Genomic DNA, 24,753 nt, shown 5'->3' with positions numbered 1-24,753 from the left:
GAAAATTGCCTATTGGTTCCCCCCAGTAAATGCTGAAGTCTTCCCTCTTCTCCCTCTACAGGCTCAGCCACACACCTGCACCTGAAGGAGACCTTCAGGGTCTCCTGGGTACACAGATGCATGAATCACAGCTGGACAGAGAGATGGCTACAGTCCGCTCCTCACTAATCTCTTAGTTCCATTATTTAATGATGGTGTGGTTGCACGGTTTGAGGTCTGGAAAATAAGTGCTAAGTTTTCAAGTGGAAACAAATAGTGGCCTGTAGTGGAGGCCTAAGGAAGAATAGAAGATACTAAGAAAGAGGATAAAGCGCAAATTTAGAGAGAGATCTAAAGTCAAAGAAGTATGGAAAGTTTTTCCTAAGAAGTTGCCCTAGGCAAAGTGGGATTTATCCCACTTTGTCATGGAGGTTGGTAATCTCCAGCCTACGGAGACTGAAAGAAAGAATGCCGCATTATTACTCTTTCATTTCAAGAAAAATAGGGATTACAGCAGTTATCGTTTCTGTTCCTTTTCAAATACAATAGCTAACACATAGAAAATAGTTGTTGCAATTCCTCTAATTTCATCCATCAAACAAACGCTGTAGAAACTTGATTTGTTCTAAGAGCACTTAAGGCAGTAAGTTTGCAGGCATTATAGAAATACACTTAAAGCAGAGTGCCCTTGCAGAAGGCAATAAGAAGCAGAGTGCCCCAATATAGAAGGCAATGAGCTAAAATGTAGAAATCTCTCCCACAATCACATAACGGCAGGTAATTATCACCATTGTTATTAGAACAGAGGTATGGCCCAGTAGGGGATGTTTAATCTCCAGAAAAACTGCATTTATGTGAGGATAAGGTATTTCCATTTTTGCTGGGCTGGCACTGTATAAATAATAATGACACCAGGGGTGATCTAATTTTTGGCTCCTCCGAGGCTGCAGTTGGTCCACAGATGGATCTTTGAGAATATATGTTATAGGAAAATAGTTACTTACTGATAATTTGATTTCTTTTGCAGTGTAAGTAGGGCTCAGTAAGCTGCCTGTTCTGCCCTTTTCAGGAAACGGCCCGCCAAAGCCCACAGGATACGCCCCTGGGGCTAATGGAGACTGATCGTCTGTTTTCTTCTCATGACCTCTGGGAAGTGTACGAGAAGATGGAGTGCTATCACTTTCTGAACCAGCGATATTGCCTGGGCCATAGAAAGTAGGACTACTGTTTCTGTGGTAGCCACTGGCTGGGAACACAGCACTCTGTTGCCATTCAATTTCCCACGCTTCTTTCTTTTGGAAAGTTCTAAAAGAGAAAAAAAAATCGAAGTATGAAAACCAGTTCAAACTCTAAGCTACGACAGCAGAGCCAAGGAGGTTTTTTTGTTTTATTTGTTTGTGCAATTTTGATTACTTAGCAAATTTTTACAAATACACTTTTATTATTTTTAAATTTTTAAAATACACTTTTTAAAAAATTGTACAAGAACGTGCTTTTGTAACACTAAGTGAAATCTTCAAGCTTACAAAAGAATTTTAAAGTATTTTATTATGATGTTCCATAGTTCTTGTATCCCACTTACAGTGATCAGAATGGACGTGAAAGCACGTATTTGTAGTTGTGTAAAGCAAAAACTATAATGCTTAACAGCAACTTAAAAAAAAAAAGCAAGCTATTTTCTACCCATTCAGAATATCTTCTTTTCCTGACAGTTAACCGAACAGTTCTGAAACCATAATGTTAAGAGCAGGGAATTTTGAAATGAGCTTGCCCAGATGTCTGCTGAATTAGACTGATTTTCAAATGCATCTTTACTTCTATTGTATACTAAAACATGCAAAAAATTTTTTAAATTATTTCAGATTTTATCACATTTCTGCTATAATATTTCTGACCGAGGTAAAAATTTCCATTGTACTGAGGTCTGTGCTTATGACAAAATTGAAATTTTAGTCTTGGGAGGTAACTACTGTTCTTAACCGTGACAGCTGTTTGAAAAGATCCTATCACTGAAAATATCCTAAAACACTTTACTAATTTGAAATGCAGCTATAAAAGCTTTTAAAGATCAAGTTCCCTGCCATTAAAATATAATTGCTATAAATATCCAAGACTATGTGCTGGTAAGATCCAAGGAAAATAGCTTTTTGGTTTTTTTTAAATAAAAAAGAAGAATTTGCCAAGCACAGGGAATGGACAGTGTTTTCTGCAGAAAGATCACACTATAATTTTCTAATCTTAATTTAAATATTTGGTGTTGGGAGAGTGTGGCTGTGCGGTCCTAATGGATCCTGCTTGTACATACGCCCTGAAACATGAAACTGAGTACTCCATAAATGGACTGTGCAGAACAACTCAAAGAACTAATGAAGAACATATTTTTCTCTGATTATAAAAGAAGTAGTGATTAAGATACTCTGAATGCTACAGGAAAGCAAATTATAAGCATGATGCCATAATATTATTATTACTATAATATTATTATTATACATTCTAACATAAAACTCTCTGAGAATATTCACGAAACCTTCCAGTTTTCTAAATCACCTAAAAATGTTTGCCTTTACGGGGGCAGAGTTTTCTCCTTTCTTTTATGCTTTACTTTACATAAATACATTCTGCTCTTTGGGCACAGGAAAATACCTTTTCTCCTTTTTTCCCCCCTATTTTAAAATCCATTCCACCTATTGTTTGGATGAAGGGCGCAGTGAAAAAAAACTGCCACAATTGAAGATAGATGGCATGAATAATAAAATCGCAGAGTTTTTTTTCATCTTGTGTTCTGACCTTTTTGGAAGTAATTTCCTCTGTAAACCCACAGTAAAGTCTATGTGATCTGTGTTCCTTTTTTTTTTTTTCTTCCCAGAACTGCTTCTCTATGCATTTAATAACAGTTGTTACTGTTATGTTATAGCTTACTTCACCAAGACCAGAATTCTCAGACTTGGGTGCCTACAGTTATGGTAGCTTTTAGACAGTAAAAACAGATACACCCCCCCCCCCTTCCCCCAAAAGGACTGATTTTTTTAAAGGAACTCCACTTCCTACTGTAATCCATAGGATTGCTGGGGCTGTCTGCTATCTTGGAAAAACAGGACACCTACATTTGGGTGCTTTGATATGGATACCATGCCTTCATTTCAGACAGATTTCACAGTTGGGGTCTAAATTTCTGCCAGTTCAATGCAAAATAATATCTAAGAACAGAGTTCTACTTTGAATACAAACGCAAAGGTAGGCAAAGATCTGTAAATTTGTAAATAACTGTCCATTTGTTAACACTGGCAATGCAAATACACTATAACTGCGGCTGAATAACTGATGCTTTCAGCGGGTATTTAACATATACATATACTTCACAAAAATAATATCACTGTTGACATGGCGACATCTGGGACAGGAAGCGAAAGTCCTCGCAAAGGGAGTTTATACAGACAGGATTGATTTTTCCAGACTCATATAAAATCAGCCTGGGCCCTATGCGATCAATGACTTCAGTGGTGCAAAACAAACTCCTTACACAGCTTGCGCTGGTTGACGTACCTAGTCTTGAGAAAGAAAACAATAGGTCTTTAAAGAACAGACTGTCTTCAGAATTCGTGTCCTTGCTTTTACCTTGCAAGTGTAACTGCTGGCTTGATTTTAAAAATGGTTGAAAAACATTTTCCTGAAGAGATTTGTTTTCACTGCTTCCAGTTTATCTATTGCAAGAACCCATACAGCGGTGAGTGTGACTAAGGGTGTGTTACCTCCAAAGGGTAATGAAAAACTCCTTAAGACAGATACACCACCGTCAACACAGATCCTTTACGAGATGCCCAGCTACCGTAACAGGCGTTCAGTCCTAGCCTTTAACCCCTCACTTTGGCCACATGATGACAGCGCGCTTTGGCTTGACCAGTTAACCTATTTTGTGTATATTTTTATGGTAAGTAAATAGCCTTTCATCTGGGAACTCCCATGCTTTAATTTTGGACGAAACGGGCTAAACACATCAGCTTCATCAGAGAAAGCCCTCTTCAACCATGCCAAAATTTAAATCAGCTGTATGTGGCCAAGGTCTAAATAAAGGATTGAAATCCTGAGGGTGGGGAAAGCTTATGTAAATGGCAATTAGAAGTAAATTACTGAGAACAGTAATTCATTAAAGTGGTTACAGGTAGGATGTGGCCAGTCTTTTTTAGCAAAAAGATGCCACTCCTGCATATCTTTGTAATATTTAGAAATTCACTGTATGCTACAAAAAGGAAGAAAGCATGCCTCTTTCTAAACTGCCAATACAATTTCCTGCAATTTCCTGTATTTTCTCTAGAGGTCTCCTAACTAACTAATGACTGTGCCCCATGCTTAGGATTCTAGTGCTTATTGTGAGACATGCCTGAAAAATATTATAGAATATACTTGGTTGGAGACTTTTTTTTTCATTGTGCAAGCCTTTTCAAGTTTCTGAATGCAAACAGAAAAAACAAAAAGTACAGCTTCTGAAAATTACTGTTTAAAACACAAACGCACACCCCTTCGCACAAACACTATGTTTTCTATTTTTTCACTATATAAAAAAAAAAGTCTTTTTGCCCTTTCTCCAGTGCCATAATTACCATGGAAACAGAACTGAAAATTAAAACAGAGAAAACATGGTTTACGCTCACAATAAAATAAAACACACCCCAGAGTTTAACTCAACCAACATCAGTTGCTTGGTTTATCTGCATACATTTGATGGTTGACAATTTAATTCTAGTTTTCTGAGAAAATCTTGAGGTAGTTCCCTGTTTGGGAGCAGAGAACAGACAGTATAGGGAAAGCCCAATCCTAAAAAGACGGGCTGGCTGATGTGTATATACAGGACACATGGAATTTGCACATTTTTTTTTGAAATCTGTGTATGTATTTATTTAGCTAAATAGCTTTTCATTTAGGAAATCAAAGGCTCAATGTATCTGTTTCATCAGATTAATTAGAATCATAGTTTCAATGATGTTCAGTAATGTGGCTGAGATCTGTGTTGTGCGGAAGGTTAGCCCTCCCAGGTTTCTCTCCCCCTGTTTTGGTTTAACATTGGTCTTCAATGGCTATGAAATCAAAACCCTGCAATTACCTGCGTAGTTCTATTGTCTCTTACTTAAATTCTCATGAATGAAATTTCTCAGTTCCTCATGTACAGCAAGTGTAATTCCTGAGAAAATGGGAAAAAACCCTTACTTTTTCTCACTTAAGAAGAGTAGAAGCATGAGCAAAAATTGCTCTGACCAATTTTTGGGGAAATTATGAGACCTAAAGGTGCAGAATAGTCTGGATCCTGGTTTGCAAATATTTGTTTCAGCAAAACTTTCAACATTGTTTGAAACTCTATATTCTGTGTGTGTGTGCATATATATATAAAAAAATATGTACATACAAAATATAATATATATATTTACATACACATGAATGCTACCTCCAACACTAAACATCATATTGAAAAGGAAATTTTAGGTGAGAATGTAGCTATATATAATGGGATGCCTTTCTATTTTGCAGAACGAAAATAACTTTAAATTTTGCCAAAGACTGAATGTATGAGTTTGAAATCTTAACCTGTACAATCTTGTCTCCAATTATTTAAACTTTTCTTCACAGAACTGTTTTACATCAGTGCTATCGTGTAACTTCTTTATTAATTACAAATGATCAAAATATTTAGCTTCCTATTAATTTTTACTCTCCCGTACTGTGAAATATTGTTTAGCAGGGAGTTTAATTTTCTTTTTATTACTGCAACGCCATGTTTATAACATGTTTCAAGGTAATTCAGTTCTTCACTGAACACAGGGAATGAAGAAAGAAGTCATGACTACAATATGTTCTCTATGAGTCTGAATATTCTTAAATCTCATTCTTTTTCCCTAACAAGGAGTTTATTGTAGTAATGATTTATTCAGGGCATCTGAAATTAGGTTTCTTGTAAAAGTCAGGTCACCTAAGAACACCAAAACTAGACAAGGCATTAAAATACATTTAATGAAACTTCCAACAAATGAAATTGGCAGGGCATAAAGCTTTTCAGCAGGAGTTGTAGTTTAATCTGCTTATTAAGATAACCTCCTGTGGAGCAGTTTACCTCTCATGTTGGTTTTTATGTCCTTTCCTTGTCTTGTTTTTATTTGGCAGTAAAAATACATTCCGTCCTGTTTTGCAAAACCTGGAACTAAGAATAACTTAAGCAGCACATAAAAAGTTTTTAAAGTTGTTTCGTGTGACAAATATTAAAATAATGATCAAATATTTCTGGGACTTCATTTATTGCCAAATTCAGTTAGCCACCTGGAAAAATGTAGGAAATTCTTACAAATATGCTAACTAGGTCTGATATTTGTGTCGATGGGAGTTCTGAATGAACAGAAACGGGAAAAAAGCTTAAGAGCTTGGCCCAGTTAGATGCTTCCAAAAGCCTTACAGGAAGTTTCATATATGTGTACAACCTAAATATTACCTCTCTTCCTTTGCGTGCATCTTTGAATGGGTATGGTAGCTGTGCTCTGTTTCTCCATATGTATCCATGCAACCCAGTATTGATGTTTCTGTGTCATTTTGTAGTTTAACAAGACCGTTTTGTAATTTTACATTCTCATGTTCTAGTTTGTTAATGGAAGCTGTGAAATTTCCATGTCCTTTGTTAGATAAATCTATACTCTGTGAAAGGAGATAAAAACATCATTAAATAGTCATTTTTTCCTCAATAAATGGATGTCAGTATTTTTACCAAGCAAACACAAAACAATGTTCTATGCTAAAGAAAGACCTAGCTACCATATATAATCATGCAGCACTTAGAGCAAACCACGAGAATTGCCTCTAGAAAAAAAAAACAACCACTAGATAAATGGGAAAGAAGGGATAGCAGCCTCTGTAACACAATAAAACAAATTAAAATTTCTCAACAAACATGCATTCAAAATATTATTGTTGTAAATTCATTGCTTGCTTTGTAAAACTTATGACATAAAAGCAACCATAACAGCTATAGCTGCAGACTGTATTGCTCCCTCCAGTAACAATTCCACCAAAAATAGCAAGAAAAATTATAGAAGTTCATTACTATCCTACATACCGGCTATGTCTACAGGCGCAATTTAATATCTGTGCCGAGATACAGTCACCTTCAGCTTCAGAAGCAGTAAAGCCACATTAGCACGGTGCTCTCCGTCAGTGTTACTAAACCCTGCTTCTCAGTGGGGTCAGCCCACATGGTATAAAAGTCAAAACACTGGAAGTGCAAGCAACACGTGCACTGCGACCAGGGGCTAAAGAGGCCCATTGACTAGAATATCAAGAGGGGAAGATGGAGCGTAGTTCTGGAAGCTGACTGGCCAGTCCTTTTTTGTCCTGTCACTTATTCCATGAAGCCTATGCTGCACGCCGAGCTAGCTAATTTGGAACTACCTCTCTGCAGTATACTGCATTGCACTGTGTAAATATATGTGCAATAAGACTGTCATCAACAGAAAACTCTCAAAAGATTTATCAGACTACACACAAAAGACTAAAAAACCCATATATTTTATTAAGTTGTGCTTCCATGTATTTCTAGCTTTACCTCATTCTTTGGGAACCCAGTAACTGCTGAGTATTAAGGACTGGGTTCTTAGTGTACTGCTAGCACAACTGGGCTCCCGCACCCGAAATCTTGTCTATTGCTTGCACTAACTGGTCTGATGTCATCTCTTCCTGTAAACCTTGCCTTGCTTAGCTAGTTTAAGGGGAAATTTTTGATCCAAGCGGTCACGGAAGTGCCAGCAAATATAAGAAAATGTAATATTTAGTGCAAGGATAGGGGGCAGGCGGTCAGCTATGTCTCCCAAGTGGAGAGGAGCGGCAGAAGAGGAGGAGGAGAGTGCTATGTCACCTTACCACTAATAGCTCTAGAACCAGCAGTACAGTTATAATGGCATGAACCCCAAAACTGAGCTGGCACAGCTACGTTGCCTTTGAAATCTAAACAAGTAACCCTGCCTGATGATGTCTTACACCATACTACTTAGGCTGGCACTAGTGTGAGGGGGTCTGTGTAGTGCTCTACCATCCTGTACAAACACATCCGTAAAAATCTCTCCAGCCCCTGCAGTCTTAATATCCAAGCACCTCACAATCTTTAATGTTTAGATCCTCACAATACACTAGTAAACCAGGAAATAATTAAATCCACAAACGCATTGACACGTGTAGTGACCTTGGTATAGCTAGTAACTGGATTTTACTGTTACAATTTAACAAACACGTGGTACCTACAAGGATTCTTGCCAAACAGCTCTTCTCAAACTTCATGAACAATTATCATTGTAGAGAAGAGCTAGATATGCATACACACATCCATTGATGTTTCCACAATAATATCTCATATATATACATACCTATATCCATAACATTGTATGTGTATATATAGGTAATACGTCACTGATTGATAGACATCTACTATTTTAAGGGCGTGGGGAATGTGAGATTCTTTCATATATTTGTCAGTCTACAAAAAGGCAATTAAGAGGCGACAAATCCCCCAAAGATGTATTTACAGCAGTATTTACAAGCAACATGCCAGTGTTTTTCTTAGTGATAGATACAATAACTACAGATGTTCCATAAGCAGGGGACATTTTGAAGCTTTTTGTGTAAGGCAGCGTGTATAATATTTATTATATCCATACAAACTATAGTTCTACATGATATTATGGTGCACTTTTTATGAATTAAACTTTAAATATCTCCTGTTTGGAGAGAATTAAATACTAAACGGAAAATAAGCTGGGTGGGAGCAAAATGTGTCAGTTTTTTACACTGTTACTTAAATATCATATGAACAAAGGGATAAAATAGTAAAAAAGGGACATATTTTTGTATCTGTGAGAATGACGACTGTTTAAAAATAAATATTTTCTGAAATAAATAACATCACTTACAAAAAATAGGTGCCCAGAAACTGTTTAGTGTCTACACTGTTAGTGAAAAATTTAGCTTGTGTCTAGTTTACTACTATTAAGGTCAAAATTACTCCTAGCTATACCCATCTTCAGGCTGTGTGTAAACACCACTTGCTTTTGATTATGTCATACACCTTCTTTTTATTTATTTATTTATGTTATGCAAGCCAGAAATCTCTAAATCTGCCATGATCTCAATCTGCATTTACAATAAATACAAGTAACTGTTCTGCATTTCCGCATATTGCATACATTAAAAATCATTACCGTGCAACTTTTACACTCCTGGTTTTCCACCATCTCTTTTAGATGTGTGTTTTCAGATTTGATAACGTTGTATCGGAAATCCAACAACTAGGAAAAGATTAATTTCTTCGTTAAATGTTACTGTTACCTTGAAATAACACTGAGTATAGATATACGTAAGTTCAATTTCACAGAATATACACAAAGAATTATGAAACTAACTATAATAACTTTTTTAAGTACAGCAATCCTAAAGCAGAAAGAAGTCTTAAACCATCTATAGAAGATATACAAACGCAATACCTCTGATTTTATTTACCTTTTTGAACGAAGTAATCACTTAGGAAAATAAGAGAGGTCACATGCAGTTACGAGATACAAAGAGGGACAGATTTTGCAGGCCACTGAAACTGGATTCCGAATCATGAAGCCTAGGAACGACATCCACTCTTCTAGTGACATGACAGGGAATATGGCCTGGTAAAGAGTGTCATAAAGTAGGAGACAACTCTCATTTCCCCAAACATTAACTTTCCTTTTGTCAAAAGGAAAGTACTTCATTAATCACAATTTTCAATATGCAGCGACCCTCTCAGAAACCACAGAGGTACCCAGAAACTCTAAATATGAAGGTTCTTTTGGTTTACAAAACTTAAGTAATGAAGATAACATTTCTTTTTAAAACTGAAATTTGCCATTAAATGGCAAATGGGCGATGTTACAGTCTTCAGCTTTAAAATTACCAGACTTCTCTAAGCAGATTTGTAACATTCTTCAGAAAGCTTTAAAAAAAATTGAAAAATTAGGAAACATTCTAGATAACCTAATAAATGGTTCTAATGATAAGGCACACACAATAACATCAAACTGGAAGTTTTCAAGATCTTTTGCATGTTAAAATGGTAACCAAGTTTGATGGCCAGAATGCATTGCCATTTTGATGTACAGTTGACATTTACGTTGTTTTCTTGTTCCAGTATCAATTTGGCTGCTTTAGTAATACTTCACAGATATTACAGCACTGCTGATGAAAACTACGGAAAGAAATGTAATGTCTTTTTTCGCAGAATGTATGTCATCATTGATAGCGTGGAATAAAATGAACTAGGCTGGTTTTGCCTGCTTGCATACCTGTTGTTTTGCTAACAATTTGTCTTTTATCTCTAACTCCATTTTTAACTGTCTTTCCAGAAGACTAGCTTTCTCCATGATAGTTGCTATAGTGATCTCCTTCTGATGAAGCTCTTCTGTCAGGTCAGAGATTTCTGTCTTCATTCTTTCCTGCTCAGAGCGGTGGGACTGCTCCTCTCGATAAAGATGGTTTCTTATCTGTAGCAAATATGTTTCAAAAAGAAAAAATGTTGTGCAGTAAATATGATTGCATCACTTACTACCTACTAGTGACTTTTTTGCTGTTGCTTCCAAGATACCAACTCTTCTAACCAAATCAGAGATTTTTGAAATTTTATAATAAAATGTCTTCATGAGTCAGTGCACAGGGCTTTATTTTTACGTCTTTTTTCAGTCCTTCTCTTGTGTTTTCATTTGCTTATTTAGTATTAGAAATGAACAAAACACAAGGCATTTAAATTAACATTTTAAAAGAATGTAATAAAAATGATGTTAATTTTAAGAATTGGAATTTACAGCAAAGAATACCCAAGGAAATATCCATTCAACAAACCTAAGTATGATTTATTTATATTGCTCCTAAGTTAATTTAGGTTTAAAATAAGTTTAATGCCGCCTAAATTAACTTGGGAGCAATATAAATAAATCAATATCTAGAGACTCTTTAATGAGAAACTATGTTAGAAATAAAGAGTATATATGGTAAATCACTTTATGAGAATCTCTCTTTCCATTATATACAGCGTTTAAGGTCAAACTTTCTGCACTATCTCCTGTGCAGAGTTCTCCAAAGAATCAACACAAAATTTGTTTTCATAATCTTTCTACTATAACCAACAATTAAGTACTGATAGACTTTTGTATTATGTAAGAAACAAAACTACAAAAGCTAGCAGAACAACCTTTGAACCCATTTTAATAATTCCTCACAGTACTGTACACAATCAGTAGCAGATGGCATTTAATTTTTATTTATGCAAACTACACAGAAATTCTAGAATTGTAAACAAATAGATGTAGATGCGAAAAACCTAAGAGCTAGATCATTACTACCATGCGAAAATGGCTGCATCCAAGTCAGCTGAATGCAATTAGAGATATTCCTGCCTACATTGCTACTCAGCAAAACCACAACATGCCTGTGAGATGAGTTCTGAGAATCCTCTACTCCCAAAGTGTTTTGGCCTGCCAAGCCATATGCCATTCCACAGTGCCATGCCGCTACTGCTTGCACGCAGCACTTCTGCAGTGCAATGCAATATGATGCATAGTTCAAACAGAAGAGCACTGCCCCAGACCGTGCAGCAGGTGACTGGTTAAGCTCAGCCTCGTGTGGGTACCTGCCACAGTAACTCGTATCTGTTGATCTGTTGGCATATCTCGCGTCTGAGACCGCCTACAAACTACTGCCTACCTCCTATAGCCTATGAATTACTCATGCCTTGGCGGGTTTATTACATGCAAGGTGTTACCTGAATATGCTTAGGCACGGTCTCTCCCGTTATTTCAATGAGGTAGCTAGCTGTGTGGTTAGCGCACAGAATGACACTATGTGCGTACAACACATAGCTGTCCAGCTGCACAACTGCCTCCAGAAATGTAACCATATATGAAAACTTTTTCATATAAGAAAACTCTATACTCTCCTAAAGCCACAATTTATCCTCCTGATCTCTTCCGCGTATGCATGTACCCTAGGTCAGTACTCTGCTCTCTTTCTAAAATCACATATTGTACTTAAGAAATACTTAACAATATGAAATACCTTGTTTAGCTCTTCTCGTTGGTGTTCTTGACTTTGTGCCAATAGTAATAACTCAGCATTTTTATTTTCAAGTTGCTCAGTAATTTGCACACAAGATGATTGATGCCTTTAAATAAGAAATAAACAAAACACGAAACAAGCAGAACGTTCAATAACCTCTACCTTACAGTATGCTCTCCTCAGCGTAAAACTGTGTAAGACCTGCTCACTGATGGGAAAAAAACAAACAACGAAAAGATTTGGCCTAAACCAAGTTCAATCTTGGAAGATATCTGGAGATTAAGGACAGTGCAAGTGCGTGCAGAAAGAATCATGAAATGTCTTGTACACGGTATTTCATACAATCTCAAATAGCTGGGGTAGATTAGGTAAACCATAAAAAGATGAACATTTTCCTCAAAGGAGGTTAGCGAAAATCTTAATTGCACTACTTCCAAAGTGTTTTAATGCTGAGAAAATGAAAGGCACTGTTAATATGTAAATAGAAATAAATTAAATGCATTGATTTGTAAAGATCTAGGCAGCATTAAAGCCTTTTAGCAGAGCCCCCATCTATTGCCCGCAACCTTGTCATATATAATGGCTAATGAAAATGTTTATTTGAAAATTGTTTAAAATCTGACATTTGAATCCAGAGTATCTTTTTAAACAGACTTAATTTAAATCAAATGTAAGAAAAGTTATTAGCTTAGAAGTACTTGTTAATTTAAATATTTTTTAAATATTTAAATTGTTTAATGTTTAAAAGCTTTCAACATACATACTTTATTTGAATTTCCTGCATATCTTTATACTCCCCGATTTTCAATATTTCTGTATGCAACTGGTGGCATTCCAGTTGTATCCTTCTCCAAAGAGCATCCCGTGACTGCAGCTCATTTCTCATTTCTGAAAATTCGGCCTCCATGTTCTAAAGACACAAGCAAATACATAAATAGTTAAATAAAATGAGACAGTAGTGGCTCAAAATGCTGTTATTTTAACACATAATTTTTGATACCTGTATAATTTGTGTGAAAGGACATACATGTTTTTATTTTGAGTTTCATTTCTGAAAAAGGCACTGCTTTCATGTCAGTTCCTTTCTCCGGAAATGTCATCTAAAAAATAAGATGCTGAATATTCTTTAGCTCTTGCAATGTTCCAATGCATCTGTCTCTGAAACTATCACAGGAAACACCGTTCAGAAGTTCTTCATTGTACTAAATACATCTAAAATACACAGTCTGCTTGTTTCAGCAGGTTCTGTACCCTAGTACAGGCTTCACATGCAGAATTAGTGCCATAAGTAACTTGCATTTTCTATTTTCCTAACAGCATTTCCAAATTTATAAGCTTGAAAACTAAAAGGCTACAGAAAAGCAGGATTAGGTGCATGTCTTCATTAAACATTGCCTGGAAGCTCGGAGCAGATACATCTAGACTTAAGTACTTAGATAAGGTATGTACCCAATCATCTCCAAAACTAGTTCTATCTCCATGGAGCTAATTGCTTATTTGAATGAACATTACAAAATTTTAAGCAATCACAAAAAGATTTTTCTTAGAGACTCCACAAATCTTATCTCTATTGTACCTTTAATTTCTGATTGATAATGTGATAGACAACCCAAAGATACACGTTATGTTTGGCATCATAAAATCTGAATTCCCCAAAAAATCAGAATTCCCCCAAAATATACTGAAAACATACTAAAGATAAGAACTTGGACATATAAATCACAAATAACAAAAGTAGCAATAATAATCAAATTATTGCAATAATAATATCCAGAGAATCCTTATTTCCTCTCACCCAAGATCCAAAAGCACATTCCAGAGTACAAAAAGAAAAAGGATTTTCCAAGGATGTTGATCCTTTGCCTTTAAAACTATTACACTAAAAAATGGTAGCATTTTTCGTCATTTCTTCATTTTATTTTAATATCGTTTCCACGTTTAAAAGCAAAAATAAAGCCTTTGAACTTTCAAAAGACAACCGGAATCCAGAAATGACACCGCATGCAGGAACTTCAAAGGTCTATTTCCCTTAGAGCCTCACATGAGCATGACCTTCCTTCCAAGAAGCCTGTGGTTTTCCTCTGGCTGAAAGGGCTGCTGAAGACAGATACGAAGCGCTTTTACGTTTTTTATAAGGATTGCATATACAGATTCATTCATCTTATCCTTTGTTAGATAAAGGCTGAGAGTGCTTTTTTAAACTCAGAAATGCAAGTCAGGGCATATTCAAGTGAAATAAAGCCTAATGAATTGTTAAAATTGTCTGCAAGACTTGCTCGTGATCATCTTCATGACTTCAACATTCAAGAAATAACCACAATTATTTTATAATATATGAAGCTCAGGGAGGGTTACTACCCCTCTGATTTCATTCTGGGGTAGATAAGGGGAATGAATGCTGTACAACTGTGTGGTGAAACACGTACCATCTGTGGCAAGACTGCAGTCATCGTACGTATTTACATAAATTGTATTTTCTTCTGTGAATTATAATAATAGCATGAACAACAGCAGCCACAGCAGCAGCCACAATAATAATTGAAACAGAACTTCAGGTCAAGAGTTTCACACATCACTTCAAAAAAATCATTTAGAGATGTACCACTTATTATTTTAGGAAATATCTATTACATCTAATTAAAACACCAAAATGAAAATTAATTTTGAAGCAGAAAACTTTAGGTTTAGTTTGTAAAATATCTAATGAAATATAACTTTTTAAGAATCTGTTTCAAGTTCAAAAATTTGCCAAATCCTCTCTTTTCTTCTGTGAAAAGGTTTGCTTCAACTAGCTTGCTGTGTTTGATACCCAAAGGAGGTCTCAAAAAATTCCTGATCAGCTCCTGTTCTAATTCTACTCAAAGCTGTTCAACCTTTGTAATACAATTATATGCTGTATTTCGATGTAAATTAGTGTCCAGCAGACGACTTAATAAAGACTTTCAAGAACCAAGCCTCCTGCATGACGTTTTCAGGCTGCGTCTCATGTATGCCTGACTTTTTGGCATTTATGAATGGTCAGTTTGTCTGACCATTCATAAGATAGCAATAGTTTGCTATCTTAAAAAAACCCAATAGTTTGGGTCTTCTAAAGTTCGTATTTGCTGTACAGCCAACAAACTGGCCTTCCATACATTTCACCTTATCACTGTTTCCTTGCTAATTAATAGGATGACAGAAATATTTAGAAGCAGACAGGAAATGGTCATAGGCATAGAAGATATATGAGGATAATACTACGCTTGCTGTCATTGCCATCAGCCTTCTCCCCACCAAGATTCCCATTTCACAGAACCACAGAATGGTAGGGTTGGAAGGGACCTCTGGAGATCACCTAGTCCAACCCCCTGCCAGAGCAGGGTCACCCAGAGCAGGTTACACAGGAACACGTCCAGGTGGGTTTTGAATGTCTCCAGAGACGGAGACTCCAAAACCTGCCTGGGCAGCCTGTGCCAGTGCTCTGCCACCCTCAAAGTAAAAAAGTTCCTCCTCATGTTTAGGTGGAACTTCCTACGTTCAAGTTTGTGCCCGTTACCTCTTGTCCTGTCATCGGGCACCACTGAAAAGAGCCTGGCCCCATCCTCCTGACACCCACCCTTTCAGTATTCATAAGCATTGGTAAGATCCCCCCTCAGTTGTCTTTTTTCCAGACTGAAGAGACCCAAATCCTTCAGCCTTTCTTCATAAGAGAGCTGTTCCCATCCCCTAATCATCTTGGTAGCTCTCTGCTGCACCCTCTCCAGCAGTTCCCTGTCCTTCTTGAACAGGGGAGCCCAGAACGGGACACAGTACTCCAAATGCAGCCTCAGCAGGGCAGAGTAGAGGGGGAGGATGACCTCCCTCGACCTGCTGGCCACACTCTTCTTGATGCACCCCAGGATGCCATTGGCCTTCTTGGCCACAAGGGCACATTGCTGGCTCACGGTCATCCTGTTGTCCACCAGGACTCCCAGGTCTCTCTCAGCTGAGCAGCTCTCCAGCAGGTCAGCCCCCAACCTGGACTGGTGCATGGGGTTATTCCTCCCCAGGTGCAGCACCCTACACTTGCCCTTATTGAATTTCATAAGGTTCCTCTCCACCCAACTCTCCAGCCTGTCCAGGTCTCTCTGTATGGCAGCACAGCCTTCCGGTGTGTCAGCCACCCCCCCAGCTTTGTGTCATCAGCAAACCTGCTGAGGGTGCACTCTATCCCCTCATCCAGGTCATTGATGAATATATTGAAGAGGACTGGACCCAGCACTGACCCCTGGGGAACACCACTCATCAATGACCTCCAACTAGACTCTGTGCCCCTAACCACTACCCTCTGAGCTCTGTCTTTCAACCAGTTATCTATCCACCCCACTGTCCATTCATCTAACCCACTCTTCCTAAGCTTCCCTATGAGGATGCTGTGGGAGACGGTGTTAGATGCCTTGCTTAAGTCAAGGTAGACAACATCCACTGCCCTCCCCTCATCTATCCAACTGGTCATGCCATCACAGAAGGCCATCAGATTAGTCAGACATGATTCCCCCTTGGTGAATCCATGTTGAGTGCTTCTGATAGCTTTCTTTTCCTCCACATGCCTTGAGATGACGCCCAGAATGAGATGTTCCATCATCTTTTTTATTCCACACTACCAGCACAGGTATTCCACAACTTTCTGCCCTTCAGCTGACAATGTTATATACACCTAGTTCCACTTCTACTTAAAAAGTCTTCAGTGCGTCCTACAGATCCTGCATTCTATGCACACAATTCCAAAAAGTCTCTTGCTTGAAGATTTTCTTAAAGGCTACAGCACAATGACATCTACTCTCTCTGTTGTACAGCATATATCCACCTGCTCCAATTGCCATGATTTGTTCCACTCCTATTCTAGTTCCAACACTTTTGATGGCAGCCCTTTAGCAGGCCCCAAAACTGAGGTTTTTGCTTGCATACTGATAGCTTGTATACAGACAAATGACTCCGTGAACTAATGTGCAAATTAAATGTATAAAAATCACATGCGCTAAACTTGGCTGTTCTGCCAATACCTGATATTAACCTCCACCATATGTATGTTAATTCCTATAAAGTATATTGCATATGCAGTTATAACTCTTCAAGGTTGTCTATAAACAGAAATAGATTATCTCTCTCCAGAGTCGAGGTTATTATAGGCCACTCAATATATTACTGAACATTGAAGTGTTTAAATAAATAAGCAAAAGCATAATTTATGTATGTTACCAGAAAAAAATAGCAACAAGAATCTCATTCCTGATCTGTTTCAAGCATAGCTAATACAAAAGGCTGTAAAGATTTTGTATTATCTCAATCTTGTCAGAACTCATATGTCACAACTGAAACAAGAGGCCCAAATGGCTGTCTTCCTAGAGCGATGCTATGTTGAAAAACGGTAAACTGGGGGTAAGATAAAAACTGATGGTTGGTTCTTCACATGGCCAGCAACTTAATAATTCACTGACTGCAACATCTTCTCTCAATAATAAAGTATACCATACACTTTTCTAGATGCTTATTTACTAGCTACGTGGCACAGCGTACAACAAGGTGTAAATCAGCTGAAGAGATTTCATAGAAGTCATTTATATACAAGGAACCAAGTGAACTAGGCTAAGTTCCTGTAGGCGCTATGGCTATTGGAAAGTTAAAAAAAACCTCGATAAACAGACAAGAATAAAATATACTACTACATATCAAACATATTTCTGTTTTCTCTTCAAGTGTTACTCAACAAATTGTACTGTTCACAGCTTATTCTGTGCTCCTGCAAAGAATATGCCTAATGTACAGATCTTTTATATAGGCATCTCACTACAACTTTTTAAAGTATACTCTTAAGTAATTAATTCTCCAACATTATTTCCACAGTTGTCATGAAAAACTATTACTACCTGGCATTGGTTTTGGTACATTTTTAGATCCTCCCGGAGTTTCAGATTTTCCTCTTCTAGTTTATTCTTGTTTATTGCTATTTCATTCACAGTTGCCTTTAGCTTTTCAATAATCAGCTCATCCTTTTCACTTTCGGGCTGTCCATACGTAACTACCTCTTCTTGGGTTTGTTTCTTATTGCTTATTTGGAATTGATCATTCTGGGTCTGCTTCTATAAAACAAGAAAATATTTTAAATGAAATTCAATAATTATATGTAAGTTGTTCGGACCAAACCATTACTACTATTTCCATTTCCACCAGCATTTGCTTAGAAAAGATGGCACAATTGTAACAGTTTGCATTACTTCTCTAGAGGATACTTCCTTGTTTTAGACTGAAGTTCTTTGTCCTCAGTAAGAAAAACGCTTCAGAAACTTTCAAGGGCACAGAATATTTTTCAAGGATTTTTCTCCTCTACTGTGTATTTCCCTAGCACCTGATGTTAATTAGCCCCAAATGCGAAGAAGGTGAATATGATGACCTACTCAAAGCAGTTACCTATAAAAAATAATTTGAGGGAAATGTTCCTCTGTGATTCACTGAACTCAGTAGGAGTTGTGTGTGTGCGCGCCTCAGGATAGACATTAACCTTTGACAGGAGGACTAGCGTTACATAGTTCATGTATAAACAGCTCAGTTACTACAGTAACTGTACTTCTTTGATATCATTATCCTTAAACTTGGGGAAGAATCATTTGCACATTCTGCGGAGTCCCACACTCCATTCTGGTACCAATTAAAATCCTAAATCCAATACTTCAGAAAATCAGTACGGCCAGTATTTGTGAATTCACAGGCATCGTGAAGAAGCATAATTACTATGGTAACTGGTTTTGCTGTTTAAAAAATTATCCACATGCATCCCTCTACTGGGAGATTAACAAGCAGCAGTAATCTTTCAGAAGACTGAGAATTAGCTGAAAAATGACAACAAAATATAACCTGGAAGCCATGTATCATGTGCAGAGATTAAGTTGAGCATGAAAATGTATATTAAAAATACATAGGGTTACAAATATCATATTTCATGGATAAGGACTGCAAAAAGGCATGCTTTAGTCAGCTTTTGATGTCATCAACTATGTTCCCCTAATTTGTGTTGGATGAGCACCTAAGCAGAACTGAGCACTGGCTGCGTATCAAATCAAAAGCCAAAAGAAATTTGCAGGTAAGTTTCATTTCTATAGGTAATAACTGAAGGTCCCCCTGACATCTAAGTTACGGAGTCTAACATATCGTAATGTCAAAACATCCTGTGAAAAATATGGCGCAAGACTCCAGCTGGAAATCAAAGACCTCACAAAAGAGGAATTTGAGACAAAGACACAGGACCAATCGAAGCTTTTTAATACAGTTAAGGGCTAACAGTTCATCAGATTTCTATTTAATAAACTAGTTGGTGTTATGTTACAGTCTTGAAGAAAATTGTCTTCAAAGACAGTTCACAGATGGCAGTGATGTAAGTCTCAACAGAGAATTGTGGATGACCACCTTCAGTACTCTATTTTGACTTGTCTAACTATATAAGCAACATAGTCGCAAAAGTAGTTTTGTCTAGTCAAAGCCTTGCTTTTTTAACACGTTTGTACGGAAGTCCAATAGTTGCAATAGAATGCTTTTAGCATCTAAACCCAAACCTTATCTGTCACCCTTAGAAGCTCTGGCTACAGGTAAAGGCTCTCATAGGAATTGCTAAGAAAGCGTTTCACTAGATTAAGATCCAATGAGCTTAGTAACAGTGGAAAAGGGGATTACTAGTTAGCAACGTAAATGGCTTCCACTTACTTAAGTTTCGAGCTGTCTTGTGGCCCAGTTAATCTGTAAGTTATTTTCTAATTTTTTTAGAGCAGGATAGGTCATCAAGACATCATTAAATCTATTTTGTTCTGAATTGGAAGCAATTAGAAAAAGCAAAATATGCTAGATCAACAGGCTATATAAAAAAAGTAGTAAGCAAACTGGTAAGTAGAAAAGAATCACGAAGTCAGACAAGGAGTGAATGGTAACTTGAAAGTGAAAAATATGATAAAAAAGGTATAAGTGATCCAAAAAACAATGCCAAGTCTGATTTTGGAGTAGGATACAGAAATCAATTTTTCTGCATGAATTACATTAATGCATATTTATGATCTTTAAAAAAATGAGGGATCTCTTGGTTTTGAAGGAACTTTATATTTGAGTCAACATAGTAATGGCATGTACTACTTACTTGCTAAGATATTTTTCAATAACTTGTCATCACAATTAATTGCATTATTAGTAAATAGCACAGAAGATAAAAGTATCTCCACGGTGTACTTAAAAAAGTAAAAAGGAATGCGCACTGCTTTTTGCAGTTTTTTTAAAATCAGGAATACTGTCATTTTCATCATGATACTTTTTCTCATTTTCACGAGAAAAATAAAATTAAAATAACTGTATGCATCATTAGATCTTTCTGTATGGGTCTGCCTTACCTAATGCAATGTATTCACTACCAGTATAGCCATGTATTGTCAGATCCACTGTAAGCTTAGTGGTGTTCAGAATTTTTAAATAAAGTTAAAATAACTCTAGCTGAGCTAACAGCTCATTTTCTTCCTAAAGCAGGAAGGTAGGAATTTTACCTGAAATAAACTACGTTTCTTGGACAATAATTTTTGTTGAGCATCTAAATAAATGAGACAATTTTGGCAGCTTGTCCCCTTCTTATCCCATTCTCTTAATTTTGCCTTGAATTCCTGAAAGACAGCAAAACAAGGCTAGTAAACACAGGGAAAATCACTTTTTTCCTTAATCTAAATAACTTTGTAATTTGTATAGTTCTAAGAAAAATCTAATTTTTTAATCAATAATCTTTCCATAATTTTGGAAAGGAGAAAAAAAGAACTATGATATAAACACCCATCTAGCCACCTCCACCAGAAAAGCCATCCCCACCAGTCTTTAGGGCTGTTAATCTGAAAAAAGTGTGTGGTAAACATAATCATTAAATAAAAGTGATAAAATATTTAAAATCATTTCCATTGCTGTAGATCTTAGAGTTATGACTATAATACCTCCCTTTAATTGAAGGGTAGTTCCTGTAACTTTAAAGCTATATCAGTGCCAAGTAGAGTAATTAGCAGGGAATCAAATCCTTAATATTCAGGCAAATGTTTTGAGTGCTTGCTTTTTTCCTTTTTTTTTTTTTTTTGAACAAATGGGACAGCAGCTACCGTGAATAAATTTTACTTCTTGCTCTCTTTACAATTGCTGCTTCTGGTTCTGAGTTCGCCTAGTTTAAACAAAAACTTGTTTAACAAATTCTATTATATCAGATTTATCTAACACTGTTTTTGTATTTGCACTTCTATTCCTATTTATAGTGTATTTGAATTTGCTCTTAAATCATACCAGATCTTACATGTTCACAACTAGACTTTAAAGGCGGTATCCTACAAAATAAGTTGAACTCCAGCTACTAGAGCTGTTGCTCTTTTAGTATGAAGAATTAGCAAAATAACACTATACTGTTTTATACAGTGAAAACTATAATACTTATAAGCTGTTACGAGAACTTCCTATTTCCCAGTGGAAATGTTTCCAAAAAAGACAGATAACTTTTTATAATTATCCTAAACTTGGGTATTCCGCAAATTTTAAAAAATAAGATTTTATTTGCTACTGCAACAAAATTGAATGCTTTCCAACATGGATTATTAATACAAATCTTCTCTATTATAGCTTTCCTAATATCTGCTTTGGCATTTTAAACAAATAAACATCTTCCCATTTTATAAAATGTGATACAAACGGAGTTTCAGACTATTCAATAAGGACTGCAGGTTCAAGGCCTTACTAAAGCACTGCTGAGCTTAGTAGATTTCCAACACAGTCATTATTTCCTGAATACTAGAATTTGCAGAACATATTCCATTCATTTTCCATACTGCATAATTAATCAAATTATTCTTGTGTTACATTATTTTCACATTTTAATCTTGAATAAGGTCATTCTCAAATTAGCTAGATCAGACAGTTTCACAGTAGTGATATATTTAGTCAACGATAGATGTATAACCCATTTATTATTCTTGTAGTAGCAGACGTTGGCAGCCATGCTGCAGTCCAAAGTGTAGGAGCTTTTCTGACGGTGAGGACTCTTCCATGTGAAGAGATGGCAATATCATGTAGCGCTACGATGTGTCTAGGATGTGTCCTGTTATGTAGGTATAGTTACCTAAAGGTCGCAGAAGTTATTCCTATATCTTATAGAATAACATAGAAGATAGGCAAGTTCAAAAAGATCCTTAAGTATGAAAGTACTTGAAGTCTATTAGTTCCTAAGATTTTGCTTGTAAAGTTCTCAAAGTTTCTAAATCTGTATCATAAACCTACATAAATCTATATCATAAGCCTGTAAGTCTTCACAATGCTTAGCAACTAGGCGACTAGCTCACACTTCCAACTGGTATTCCTCTGCTTACTTTCCCTACAGGACCCAGTTCAGTAAACTCTTGAAGCACACAGTACTTTATCATGCTTTACAAAGGATGGCGAGAGAAAATGTAAATTATTTTTTGTGATCCTCTTATGCTTCATCAGACTAGTGGTTAGACTGTTCTCCCCACACGTGGAAGACTCAGTTTAATAATCTTCTCTCCAGGCAGAATCTGAACCAGAAGCTTCCCACGATAATTTTCCACCTAACAAACAAATGTTATTTTTCACCAGGCTCTGGAATTTTTCCTTTTGAAGTCGTTTCACTTTGCACAGGATACCAGCAAATTTATTGTATAAGTAAAAAAGAAGAAGCAAAAATTATCACAGACAGAGATTACATTGCTCAATTATAAGAAATGAGACTGGATATCAGTTTCTGACCAGTGAATGTAGCCAGAAGAGTATCCAGGGAGAAGCCACCACTTGGAGGCACGCTCTCTATATGCCAGTTCTCTGTGCTGGCTAACTCTCCTGTTGGCCCAATAAATATTTTATTATTCCACAGATCATAAAGTAACTTCTAACTCTGAGAAGTCAAGGCCAGGAATTATGATTAGAAATTAGTATCTTTTTGTATCCAAGAATAAGTCAGCTAAAATCCATTCTGCATCCAGAGGGATAGGGAATGTGACCGAATCCTGTCCTCAGCGTCTCATATTATCTACTCCCCCACTCAGTATGCTGGATTCTGTGGAATGTATTTTTAAGTGCCCAATCCTTTCTAATGCATTTCCTAAGGAAACTAGGCAGGGATGTCAACGATTGCCTCAGGCACACGGGTGTTGACAAGATATGTGTGTAACAAACAGTTTTCCAATCCTAAATCCTTTTCCTGTCTAACCCTACATGGTCAAAGTTGTCAAAACTTGAATTAATGGTAGGTATTATGCGACAGTATCCAGCATATGCAAAAGGTCTCATGCCTCAAGAGATTATATAATTCATTTATTAATCAGGAAAAAAGTAAAATTTATTTATAGTTACAGTTATGAAGAAAATCTATATGAACTCAAAGAACTACTAAAAACACTAATAAGACTTGCATAAAAGAACAAAACCTGAATATTAAAATGTGCACCTTTTCTTGCCAGAGCAAGAAATTATATAATTTTTGTAGAATTATCAGGAAATTAACATTTACAACTGTAAACGCAAATTAGTTCTAAAGGCATACTAAAATTCAAATAGAATAACAAAGAATTCTTACCTCCAGTTTCCTATATAAATTGGTCAGTTCAGGTGGTGTCTCTAGGCTTTCCGCACATTTTTCTCTACTTTCAACCTTTTTTTGTTTTAACTGATGTGACTGTAGCTTTTCGTAAATACATGTCAACTTTGAAAACTAAAAATGAAAGCAGAGTTGAACATGCAGAATCTATCAAAGATGACCATATGGACAAAGTTTTCTTTAAACTAGAATCACCAACTGCAGCTTCAGTGTAACAGAATCAATTAATAAAGTTAATTTATTAGAGATGAACAAGACTAAGCTCTCACATAAATGTTAACTAACTGTTCAAAATGGTTCGTTTGACAGATACTTAATTCTGCTGAAGTGACTAGATGACCTTTAAAGGCCCCTTCCAACCCAAATTATTCTATGATTCTTTATGGCACTGTTACCCATAGTGTCATTTCCTCTCCAATATCTATCTGAAATGTTCGATACTTGTTTACTGCCATCTTGTGTTGACATTTTTAAAGGGTGATTCCCCAGCTAGAACGAGGGAGTATCATTAACGCATTTTAAACTTGCATGTTTCTTTTTTTATCACAAAAATTGCTGAAATGTTACATGTGTGATGATTGCATTCTTCTATAATCATTAAGTACCAAAGACTGTCCATGAGAATTAGACACGAAATACAGTTCTGCCTGTTGATCTTACTGTGAAAGCATGGTCAGAGGCAAAGGAGTCAGAGGCAGAGAAGGCAAGGTACCAGTAGAAGTACCAGCCTCTTCAGAAAAACGGCCAGCCTGATCAACAGTTAGCTATACTACACTAGCAAAGGCACAGTAAACCAACATTGTCTGGTAGAGATATGTACCTATAAATAATCAAGGATATTACCAAAGGAAACACTAAAAATATGGTCTTGAGGGAAGCCAAGTGAAAGTACTGTGTCCAGCTTTGGAGCCCTCAGCACAAGAAGGACGTGGACCTGTTGGAGCGGGTCCAGAGGAGGGCCATGAAGATGATATGAGGGCTGGAGCATCTCTCCTACGAAGACAGGCTGAGAGAGTTGGGGTTGTCCAGCCTGGAGAAGAGAAGGCTCCAGGGAGACC

General features: G+C 36.7%; 1 protein-coding gene across 1 annotated transcript in view; it reads right to left on the bottom strand.

Annotated features, from left to right (window-relative positions):
* The window catches only part of DEUP1 (deuterosome assembly protein 1), a 42,711-nt gene that overhangs the window by 5,772 nt on the left and 12,186 nt on the right, over window positions 1-24,753 (bottom strand). Inside the window, exons 4-12 of the mRNA XM_063329131.1 lie at window positions 23,675-23,809; window positions 20,610-20,723; window positions 17,961-18,173; window positions 12,840-12,985; window positions 12,076-12,181; window positions 10,311-10,508; window positions 9,201-9,287; window positions 6,452-6,651; window positions 984-1,284 (exon numbers count right to left, since the gene is read on the bottom strand). Coding sequence (XP_063185201.1) covers window positions 984-1,284; window positions 6,452-6,651; window positions 9,201-9,287; window positions 10,311-10,508; window positions 12,076-12,181; window positions 12,840-12,985; window positions 17,961-18,173; window positions 20,610-20,723; window positions 23,675-23,809 — 1,500 coding nt within the window. The remainder of the gene's footprint in view (window positions 1-983; window positions 1,285-6,451; window positions 6,652-9,200; window positions 9,288-10,310; window positions 10,509-12,075; window positions 12,182-12,839; window positions 12,986-17,960; window positions 18,174-20,609; window positions 20,724-23,674; window positions 23,810-24,753) is intronic.

This window comes from Chroicocephalus ridibundus, chromosome 1, assembly GCF_963924245.1.
Source record: "Chroicocephalus ridibundus chromosome 1, bChrRid1.1, whole genome shotgun sequence".
Taxonomy (NCBI): domain Eukaryota; kingdom Metazoa; phylum Chordata; class Aves; order Charadriiformes; family Laridae; genus Chroicocephalus; species Chroicocephalus ridibundus.
This window is presented reverse-complemented; position numbering and strand designations above follow the sequence as displayed.